This window comes from Sciurus vulgaris (assembly GCF_902686455.1).
Source record: "Sciurus vulgaris genome assembly, chromosome: 9".
Classification (NCBI taxonomy): Eukaryota; Metazoa; Chordata; class Mammalia; order Rodentia; family Sciuridae; genus Sciurus; species Sciurus vulgaris.
This window is the reverse complement of record NC_136469.1, coordinates 83836990-83848440: the sequence shown is the minus strand read 5'-3', so window position 1 is coordinate 83848440 and position 11451 is coordinate 83836990. Positions and strand designations below refer to the sequence as shown.

Here is an 11451-nt window from a genome sequence, read left to right as displayed (position 1 = left end):
CCATATCCGGCTGAATAGTAACATCCCTGCTGGAAGTGGATTTAGGCAAACAAATTAAATAACACTAGTCAAATGACACAAGAGCTGAAAGGGACTCTGGAAATAACCGTGACTAGATACAAATGTGCAGCCCTCGATTTCCGGAGGCACTGAGATAGGATGTTCCAAGGCCTCACATCTTGGTGCTAGAAGACTTTGCTCTCTTTCCTCCTCCCGCTCCCTTCGTCCTTTCTTTCCTTCAGTAAACACTTTGACGTGATGAACAATGAAGGCCTGATCGAGCTGATGTTAAGGGTCAGTGGGAAGGAGAAGAACACGCTTTCCCTGCGGATTGAAACATGACTAAACCAAGGTCGTGATCCTCCGCCCTCCCCCAGGCCAGGTCCACGCCTCCGAGGGCGGACTGCCAGCTAGCCGCCGCTGAGCAGCACCGTGGGGTCAGGGCTGGTGCTCCGGGGAACGCTGGGCAGGTCCGGGCAGCACAGGGCTGCGCGGTCGCCTAGACACCCGATGGGCGGGCGGGGAACACACTACCCAGGGCCAGGCAAAGATCGAGCAGCCTCGGGCACCATGGCCGATAGCTGTCCGCTCTTGCGGTCGGGGATGCTGGCCCCGGTGCTGGAGCGAAGGTACTGCAGGCCCGGGTAAGCGGCGCGCCGGGGCCGCGCGAGGGCGCCTGGATCCAGTGCTGGCGGGGCAGCGGCTGGGACTAGGGCGGGGGTTGGTGGCCCGGTGGCGGCCGAGGGCTAAGCGGAGGCCCCACCCACCTGCCTTTGTCCCTCAGCGCCTCCTGCACTAGTGCCAGTACAGTGATGTAAAATAGCCAGCGCTCCAGGCTCCTAGCAAAGGACCCTTCCTTCCCTTCCCAGGGGCTGTATCCCCAACCAGACTGGAAAGTGAAGGCCACAGAGTCAATCGTGGAGGCTGCCCTAGCCAAGCTTTTGATCTTGGAGCCTCTAACCCACCCTTCCCCGGGTTGACCAACTGTTCCTACAGATGCCTTGGGTCGCCTGGATATTTGTATCCAGTGTAAAGCATTTGCTATACCTGAAGGCTTTGGTAGTCCAACAAGCAGAGCCTCTGGTGGGGGAATGCTTCAGGTCCTGGGAAGGCCTCCTACCTTTTTGGAGGGTTCTTGTCACAGGCACTGTGGGTTTCCTTTGTTATTCATAAGAATTGCCTTTGGCTTACGGTGAAGGCAGTTCCCAGGGGTGGCTAAGATGCCAAAGTCTAGAATCAGAAAGGCCAGGTTTTTCCTTTTGCTTGACCGGTGACTTTAAGTAACTTAGTTGCTCCTTCTGGGCTCATTTTTCTTAATTACGAAATGGGGACAATAAAAGGAATCAGCTTCATAGAATTATTGTGATGATTAAGGGAGACAGCACATGGAAACCTGTCACTGGCACATAGTATGCACTGTAAACATGTTAGCAATTATGAACTCTTTGGGATTTAGGGTCCCTCCCCCCATTTCAAATCTTTTTATTTTGAAATACCTGTAAACTCATAAGAGGTTGCAAAAATAGTCCAGAGGTCCCACATATCCTTCCCCCTAGCTGCTTCTAAAGGTACAATATTACAGAACTCTAGTCCATTACCAAATCAGGAAATTGACATTGATACAACACAATAGTTAGACTATAGACCTTCTCTGGATTGCAGCAGTTCTTACTTGCACACCTGTGTGTATATATAGCTTTGTAAAATTTTGCCATGTGTATACTTCAAGATGCAAACTGTTTCACGACCACAAAGGAACCCCTTTGTGCTACCCCTTTATCATCACTCCTGTCCCTATCCCCCATCCCTTGACAACCACAAATCTGTTCTCCATTTCTATAATTTTGTTCTTTTAAGAATATTAGCTAAATAGAATAATACAGTGTATAATATATTGATGTTGTCTTTTTTTCACTGATCTTAGGGTTTTGAGATCCATTCAGGTGGTGTGTAACAATTGTCTGTTCATTTTGGTTACTGAGTAGTGTTCTGCAGTATGGGTGTACCCCAGTTTATCTATTCACCTGTTGAGCAAATACAGATTGTTTCCAGTTGTTTTTTTTTTTTACTACAACCTATAAAGCTGCTATGAATATTTGTGTCCAGGTATTTGAAAGAACATAAATTTTCATTTCTTAGAGTAAGGGATGTATCTCCGTGATAGAGCACTTGCCTAACATGTGTGAGGCCCTGGGTTCAATTCACAGTGGTACAGCAAAACAAAACAAAACAAAAAATTATTTTCTTTAGGGTAAATGTCCACTACTTTTTGCAATTATTAAGGAGGGAACTAGCCATTTATCTTATACTAGTGTCTGTGAAAATAGTAAACAGTTGGGGGTGAAATGTGTGTTTTGTTTTGCTTTTGTTCTTTTTTTTTTTTTTCCCACTGGAGATTGAACCCAGGGGCACTTGACCACTGAGCTACATTGCAGTCCTTTTTATTTTTTATTTTGAAACAGTCTCACTAACTTACTTAGGACCTTGCTAGGTTCCTAAGGCTGCCTTCCAACCTGAAATCCACTTGCCTCAACCTTCCAAGTTGCTGAGATTATGGGCATGCCCTACTATGCCTGGCGAAAAAAAGTGTTTTCAATTTAATGGGTCAAGCAAGATTTTCAGGGGCTTTACAAAATGCAGAGAGGTGAGCCTGGCATGGTGGCAGATGCCTGTAACCCCAATGACTCAGAAGGTTGAGGCAGGAAGATAACAAATTCAAGGCCAGCCTCAGCAACTTAGTGAGACCCTGTCTCAAAACAAAAAAATGAAATAAAAAGGCCTGGGAATTAGTTAGTCCAAACCCTTGAGTTCAATCCCAGTTATGCGAGGCTATGTGGAGTTGATGAAAACACCCACTCTAGCCTCACTCACCTCTCAGAACTGTTTGCTCATTGAAAGTGAAGAAGTGGGGCGGGTCAAGATTTCTTTCAGGGTTTCTGCCAGCTCTAACATTCTATGTTGCTTGGACTAGGTACTGCACATTTCCCATTTGGATTGTATGGCTATATTTAAGCAAAAACATTTGTTATCAGATTTGATTTTAGGAAGTTAGTCATAAATGTATGGAAGATAAACATTGTGAAAATATTTAATAATGAGGAGGGTTACTTGCTGATAGTTCATGCTGAATGGGTTGTTAATCTCAAGCTTAGATGCAGTTTCAACACCCTTCTGCTTTTAGCTATTGGAGAGTGATTTACACAAAGCAGAGAGCAACTTTTTATAAAGTTATCTTTTTGTGTCCTTTCATCTAGATTTTCATGGTAGAACTAGCTTAAGACTTTAAAATACACAAACATATACCTGTCCTCACAGCATATAAGAAGTTTCTAGGTCTCACTAGAAAAGAATAAGAACCAGGCTAGTATCTCTTAAAAATGCAAGGCACTGGGCTTGATCCTCAACACCACATAAAAATAAACAAATCAGCTGGGCACAGTGGCATATGCCTGTAATCCCAGCAGCTGAGGCAGAAGGATTGCAAGTTCAAAGCCAGCCTCAGCAATGGCAAGGTGTTAGGCAACTCAGTGAGACCCTGTCTCTAAATAAAATACAAAATAGGGCTGGAGATGTGGCTCAGTGGTTGAGTGCCCTTGAGTTCAATCCCCAGTACCAAAAATAAAATAAAATAAACAAACCAATAAAGATACTGTGTCCATCTACAACTAAAACAATATTTAAAAAAAATGCTTTGTGGTTATGGTTATAACAAGCATTAGATTCGGTGTAAAGAGCCATTTTCATTGATAATAGGGACCTGAAGGTAGAAGAGCCTTCAGGAAAAGATATCAATGCTTCAGAAAGATCTGATTAAGGACCTGTGTGATAATCAGTGCTCAGATTCCAAGTCCTGACTTTGGCATTGACTGGTTGTGTCAGGTTTTTCAGACACTGTTTTCATTTTCTTTCCTATGTGTCCATCTTTCTTTTCCATCTCATCTTCATGACCTAAATACTCACTGCAAACAGGGGCCTGGTGGGTAAGGAAGCTGGGTGAAGCAGGCACCTTAAGAGGCAGTAGGGAGGGGTGGAGTCTGTGAAGGAGACAAGCATATGATTCATCTGAACTGGGCAGCCATCATTCCCAGATCCTGAAAACTCTCCTGATTTTTCAAGAGGAGTTGGCCTTCCAGCTTATTTATGTGAACTCCTTTATATATTGGAAGCTCTAATGTAGTTGTTAAGCAGACTTTTCTGGTGCCACACTACCTGGCTTAAAATCCCAGCCCTACCATGTCTTAGCTGTTGGAGCTTTGAAAATGTGTGTTTTATCTTTTCACTTCTTGTGCCTCAGTTTTCTTATCTGTAAATGGAAATAATACTAATATGATATTTAGATACACCAATGCATGCAAAGTACTTAGTACAGTGCCTGTCATATAGGAAGTGCTCAGTTTATGTTTGTAAGGCAGCTTGGGACCCGTGGCGATTCTAGCCGCTGCTGCGGGATCCCGCAAGAGACTTTATTATGTGGACAACTAACACGTCTGCTCAGGGTGAAAAGAAAGGAAAAAAGGGAAGATGGCGTGTGCGCTTCTCCCAGATATTGGAATCTCCTGGGCTGGAAGCAACCAGTAGCGGAGGAGAATACTTGCAGGCTGACTGATGAACCAATAGCTAGGTAGCATGTTAGGACATAATGTGGGAAGCAGAAAAATGGCGGCAGCGTAAGCCGGAAATTCCTGTAAGTAAGAGGCAGGCAGAGCGCAGATTGACAAGTGGTTGGGAGGTAGAGTATTGGCTTTATATTACAATGTTATTATTCTTATTAAAATATGAAGAAGACCAAGTGATAGGATTATGTGACAATGTGGCACATGGACCACCTTTTTGCAACCTTTGACCTCCTGAGTTTCAGGGGGAACCAAAGTCCCTAGAGGTTACAGTGCCACTTATCACTCAGGGGCTAAATTGTCACTGGGACACAGATTCTTCCCACTCTACTGAACTATGTCCCTTTTGGTAAAAAGTAACCGTCCCTGGAAAGGGCAGCAATTTGAGTGTCTTTCACAAAGAAAATGAATACAAAATGTGGTGGCTGTAGTTTGAATAATGGATTAGACTTATACATGGATGGGTCTTTAAAATACAGCGACATGAGTGACACAGATGAGTCTTTGAAGTACAGTGCTTGGTTAAACAAGAAATAGAACAGTATCAACCATTTAAGTAAATTAAGAATACATGCAGGGCTGGGACTGTAGCTCAGTGGTAGAGCACTTGCCTAGAATGTGTGAGGCACTGGGTTCGATCCTTAGCACTACATTAAATAAAATAAATAATAAGTCTATCTATAACTAAAATAATAAGTCTATCTATAACTAAAAATATTTTTGAAAAAAGAACACATGCACATAAAAGGACAACTTGGATATTTCAATGATGTGTGAAAACAAAGAATGCAATTCAAATCCATGAGACTGGTTTTGCCCATGCAAGGGAGGGCAAAGGAAGTGGGATGTGGGGACAAAATGCAGTAAGGAGAGCCAGGTGTGGCGGTGTACTCCTGCGGTTCCAGCTACTTGGGAGGCTGAGGTGGGAGAATGTCTTGAACTCACAAGTTTGAGAATAACCTGGGGATCATGGTGAGACCCTGTGTTAATTTTTTTAAAAAATAAGAATAAAGGAAGCAGGGGTGAGGCCTTGCACAGGCCAGTGATACTGTGCCATGAACTTGGAGTATGATTACTCAGCCTTCTTGTGAATACTTCTTCCCACATCCTCTCCCCTAGAAAGGTGGAGTCCAGCCTCCTTGTGACCTCTTTCTCCCATCCCAGTCCTGTGGTCCATAAGACCTCACATGGTGTCTTCTAGGTACAAAGAGCATCTGCCTTCCAGGTGTTTCACCATGCACAAGAGACGGAAGTTCCACAGCTCCCTGAACAGCCAGCGCTGGGTGTTTGTGAGAGAGGGCCTGGATGACTTCAGGAAAGGCTGCCCACCTCGTGAAGGTCTAATTGCTCCGGGACCCAAGGAGGCCTTTCCGCCCATGATTTATCACGGAGTCCTTCCACCACCCTCCAGGAAGAGGCAGAATGAGCTGCCCAAGGAAGCAGCCCTGCTCTCCAGGCTCTCATGGGCCCAGCGGGCTCGGAAGGCTTTTGTGGAGGACTTGGAAGCCCGCCTGGCCCTTCATCCCCTGGCTCTCCATCCCCATCTGGAAGAAGCCATGCCTGCCCAGGTGATCTGTCCCAGGGCCTGTGGGATGGGCTTCACTGGGACCTTGGAGAGAATTCTCTGCAGATGCCCAGAGACTCTCCTTGAGAAGGGGACATGTTTATAAGAAGAGAAGAGTATCCCCCAGGGTGACATTCTCATGGGGCTCAAGGAAGCCTTCCTTTCTCTGCCCCCAAGAAATCCAAACAGCAGCAACACTTATCATCTCCCTTTGCTCCTATAAAACCATTTGATTTACAAAGTTACAACAAAACAGCACATTCTGACTTTTCCCCTCAATCCACTCTGCATCGTGACTTTTGGGGAGAAGGAAAAGTGAAGGGAATTGTTTAGTCTTACATCTGTCCTATTAGCCTGGAGTTAGGAGGTGTCCTAAAGTACTTACTGACAGATTGACAGATCACATATAACCTGAAAGATCATGGGAAAAATCCACCAAGTTGTCAAAGCCCAGGTTGGGCAGCAGCTCTGTCAGGTCGCCAATGTCTTGACTTTGATGTTCTGCTCCATACTCCAAAATCTATGTCTCTTGTCCTTATATCTAAGAATGACATTAAGTGTGTCTTTCAAACACAAAGGGGGAAGGGGCAAAGGTTAAAGGTACATGCCAACTGACTCTGTCTTGTAATGATGCAAATAATAGCTTTCCCAGGAAACACATCATTCACTGGACAACTGCTGGCTGCTAGGGCATCTAGAAATTGAGTTTCTTAGTTAAGCACTGCAGCCCTGAACAAAACCCAGGTTCTGTTGGATTTAAGGGAAAATGGCAGACTGGTAGGGCAGGAAACTAGCAGTGCCAGCTCCCTGATCCCTACCCTTGTGGCCTGTCCACAGTTCACAAAGGTAAATCCAATCATGTCACTCCTCTGCTCAAAGACCCTTCTCATCTGGTAAAGCCAAAGTCCTTACCTGGTCCAAGGGGCCCTGAGAGCTCCTGCTCTGCCCGCTCTCCACCTTCACCGCCTACTCCTCTGCACTCTCCCCATTCCAGCTACTCTGCCCTCCTGGCTGTTCTGTGAAACTTAGACGCATGTCCAGTTCTGGTCCCTGTCCTTGTGCCTGGAACACTTGCCCCCAGATTACTGCCTGGCTCCCTCCATCAGCTCTTGCTCAAATGTCCCCTTGTTGCAGAGGCCTGTATGCAGAGCACCTCCCTTCCACCCTTGCCCTTTGTTCCTCCCCAGGCTTTATTTCTCATTATAGGATTTGTCACCACTGGCTTCTCACTAGCATCAGTCACTGTGGGGCAGGGACTTGACCTGTCTTTCATTGTATATTACTAATATTTGGCACATGGTAGCTGCTCGATAAATATTTTTAATGAATAAGTGACCGGTGATAGAGAAGTCCATGAAGAGAACAGCTGGAATTGCTGATCAATTCTTTTCCACCTGGGGTTTTATTTCACTAGTTCTCTGAATCCATGACAGAGAGATTGTTTGCACACACCTCAGATGGCATAGGGACATGGCATGGGATTATGGCTCTCATTTCCATGTCTGACCTTCCCAACTACATATGTTAACTTCTTTTTGAGATGGGAACCTCTTTTTATGGTTCTAAGATGGCCACCAGCAGCTTCAGGTTTAAATTCCACCCACTTAGCAACCCCAGGCAGAGAAATAGCTCTTTTTGCATGATCCCATCAAATCCTATGTTGCAGGTTCTGTCTGAGAGGAATGGGACAAAGGTTAAGCACTAAGATTGCAAAACAACAAACACATTGATGAGCCCATTCTTAAACCAGTCACTGTGGTTCTGATGGACTTGACCTGCCTATAGAGTCAGGATGTGGTTAGACTGATTCAGATCAAGTGGGTTGAGATGTAGGGAGAGGTGATTCTCCAAAGAACAAGCCAGATACTATTATTTGTGGGAGGAAGGATGTAGGTTGGGCAGTCAAAAACTTCAGAAATTCTATGGAGGCACTTTAACCCATGGGGCCTTTGGGAATGGGGTAGGCCCAGCGGCATATTCCATCTAGAGGCAATGGGACTGCTACAGTACAAAGCCTGTACACCTGCTGTCCAGGTGACGGGAGATTCTCGATGGATGGTGTTGGTTGACTGAAAAGCGCAGACAAAGGGGCCAGTGGGTCTGCTGTGCTTTAGAACAGGGCCCCCTTTCCAGCACATTTTATTTCTTGCTAAGTCCTTTTCTCTTTGTAGCTCTTATTACAGGTGCTGGAAGTGCTTGATCCTGAGAGGAAGCTGGAGGACATGTGGGCTTACTGTCAGGACCCCAAGAAAAGAACAAAGGAGCCCACAAAGCATTTTAAAAAACGTTCTACCCAAGTGTGCCTGGGACTGTGAGTGCTGTTCTTAACCCCTCGTGTGGCTGTCACCTGGTAGAACTTTCTAGAAATTACCTTCTCAAAGCTTTTCATCTTTAGAATAATCTTAAAGCAAAGTAACTAAACTCCTGAGGAGGAAGGAAAGGTATCCAGGTCCTGCTCTGAATAGTGCTGATTTCTTAAATGAATATGATTTATTTAGCAATGGTGCAAACATGGGTGTCCATATGACTCTTGTTCAGCAAGGGAACTGCAAAAAACCTGATTAATTGGCATTAATGGCTCTTGAATTATCTATGGCAGGAGCCGTTTTACTCAAATTGATTGAGACCAGTAGTTAGTTAGATAATCACCAAAACATTTAATAATATAGGGAAGTGTAAGACATAAGTACTTGAAATATTTTATTTTGTCCTAAAGCATAAGTGTACATTCACTTGTTAATCTTAATATCAAATCTTTTGGGAAAGTAGACTGCTTGGAGTTCCCACTCATTTTTCTTGCATAAACCCCACACTGAAATTTTCCAAAGCCTTACACTTAGTGGAAACATCTCTTTTGTATCACATTCTTGTTTCCCCAATTCACATAATATTTAATTAAATAATATAAATACTATGATAAGTGTAGTTGACATAAATGAATTTGGGATACATGTTTATCTTTTAAAATTAAATGAGCTCACTGCGGGGGTGCTATAGAGTAGGGCAAACCAGCAAGCAGCCTAGCCACAGTACCCATAATGTTTACAGCTTTACACCCTGGTTAGTGTGTTCGGTGGTGGCTCTGAAGAGCTTTGTCAGTCACACAAGTCACCTACATAGAAGTGGATTAAGAGAGAATCCACTGTACTGAGTCATATGTTTGTTGATCCGAGGCGATGGGTGCTCTGTGGTAGTGACATTCTGGGTCCTTCAGTCTACTCCTTGGTAAATTTGGAGAGAACAACTGGGCATGCTCATCTCAGTTTTTCCCTTCTTCCACTGGGGAGCAAGAAGGCCCATGTGAAGCATACATTCTTGCTCCTCTACCCTAAAGGGGAAGTCTACCCTCATCCAGCCCTGCTCAGAACTGTGTGGGAGAGTATCTGGGTTTTAGTTACCAAGTCCTCTTGGACCTAACGCCATCATCCAAAATGGCTGCTGCTAGTAAAAAAGGTGATATTTTGACTTTTGTCTTTGCTCTTTACATTATTTTTCAAAATGCTCAGACCCTGAGTATAGAAGGAATAAAAAAAGAAATATACATATGGAATCTGCCTTTCACTTTGGGCAGTTTCCTCGTTCGATCCTGCAAAAATCTACTGGCAAGAAATTACAAATGAGTGGGTTATCTACTTGAAAGGGGAGAAGGTAAAAGTATAGAGGAAATGGACAATATTACTATGTTAATGAATTATCATATCACAAAATAAGTGTCTAACTACATAATGGTGTGGTGAGTTTTTTTTTTAGCATATGATCTATTTCCCTTGGTTAATATTAACATTTAACATAAACTTGTTGGCTTAAAACAGAAATGTATTATGTCACAGCTCTGGAGGCCAGACATGTGAAATAAGAATCCCTGTGCTGAAATCAAAGAATCATCAGGGTCACAATCCCTCCAGAGGCTCCAGGGGACTCCTTACTTCCTCCAGATGCTGGTGGCTGCTGGCATTCCTTGGCTTTGGCTGCATCACTCCAGTGTTCAAAACCAGCAGCTTCAAATCTGTCTGCTCTGTCTTCACATTGCCTTCTCCTCTGTGTGTGTCAAGTCTTCCTCTGCCCCTCTCTTACAAGGACACTTGGAGTGGCATTGAAGGACCGCCCAGATAATCCAGGATAATCTCCCCATGTCAAATGCTTTAACTGAATCATACCTGCAAAGACTCTTTCCAAATAAAGTTACACGAGTTCCAAGGATTAGCACCTGATCTCTTTGGAGGTCATTATCAGTCTGCCACAGCACGAGGTAATATCTTCCGCCTTGAAGACAACTGCCCTTGACCAGATAGTCTCTCCTTTGTCTAAAGGAGGAAAACTCCTTCCAAGAGGCATCCAAACACACTTCCTCTTCTTTTTTTCTCTTGAAATCACAGCAACCAGCCTTTTATTTCCAGCACTGCACTGGACTTGCCTTGGATAAGGTCACCATTGATCTCTATGTTTCTAACCCCAACTTCAGTCATCACCACACTTGATATTATCAACAGTATTTGACACAGCTGGTGACCTTGTCTTTCTCATAAAAAGTTCTTCATTTGGTTTCTGGAATACTCCTTTTTCTTGGTTTTTCTTCTACCTCATATTCCTCTCTTTGGTCTTCTTTTTGTTTGTCCCTCTTCATTTCCTTTAAACCTTGAAGTGCTTTGGTCTCTGACATCTTCTTTTCTATACACTTACACCCAAGTGGCCTTGTACAGTCCATCTATTTATAGATAATTCAGTATTTTCCCTTGGGTGTATATGTTAGGTTGGAAATTAGGCAACTGCAGGGGGCAAAGCTGAGCGGCTGGAACAAAGACCAGCCCGCCAAAGGTGACCAGAAAGTTCGTGGCAAGATGGATGGAAAGTTCCACTGACCCTTCACACCCACCTGTCACTCAACAAGACCCCCTCCCATCCTAGTCTATAAAAACCCTGGGCAGCCAGGGCCATGCACGATTTTCTGCGGGTCCCTATACCCTGGGGGGTCTGAGAATTTCGCCCGAGAGCCAAATTCCAATAAAGCTTGCTTTGGCCACTTTTCTGTCCCATTTTATTTGGCTGCTAACTGTGCCCGCCAAGCCTGCCGAGTTTACATTTGGTCCCTCCGCTAAGCCCGCTGAGCCTGCTGAGCCCGTCCGAGCTTACAGTATAATTGGCAGCTCAGACTGAACAAGTCTGAAACTAAACTCTGGATTTCTCCCTGAAAACTGTTGGTCCTCCTGTCTTCTTCAGCTCAGTAAATAGAAACCCCATTCTTCCCATTGTTTCTAGAACTATAACAACAGGTGC

The 11451-nt window shown here is 44.5% G+C and overlaps 1 protein-coding gene across 3 annotated transcripts in view; it reads left to right on the top strand.

Annotated features, from left to right (window-relative positions):
• Positions 1-200: 200 nt before the first annotated feature.
• LOC306669001 (protein FAM47E-like) overlaps positions 201-11451 on the top strand; it is a 32196-nt gene continuing 20945 nt past the window's right edge. For 2 of the 3 annotated variants that reach the window (XM_079152739.1, XM_079152741.1), the window contains exons 1-3: positions 201-644; positions 5815-6181; positions 8349-8488. In XM_079152739.1, coding sequence (XP_079008865.1) covers positions 511-644; positions 5815-6181; positions 8349-8488 — 641 coding nt within the window. In that variant the 5' untranslated portion in view covers positions 201-510. The remainder of the gene's footprint in view (positions 645-5814; positions 6182-8348; positions 8489-11451) is intronic. The other variant, XM_079152740.1, reaches the window with a different exon arrangement.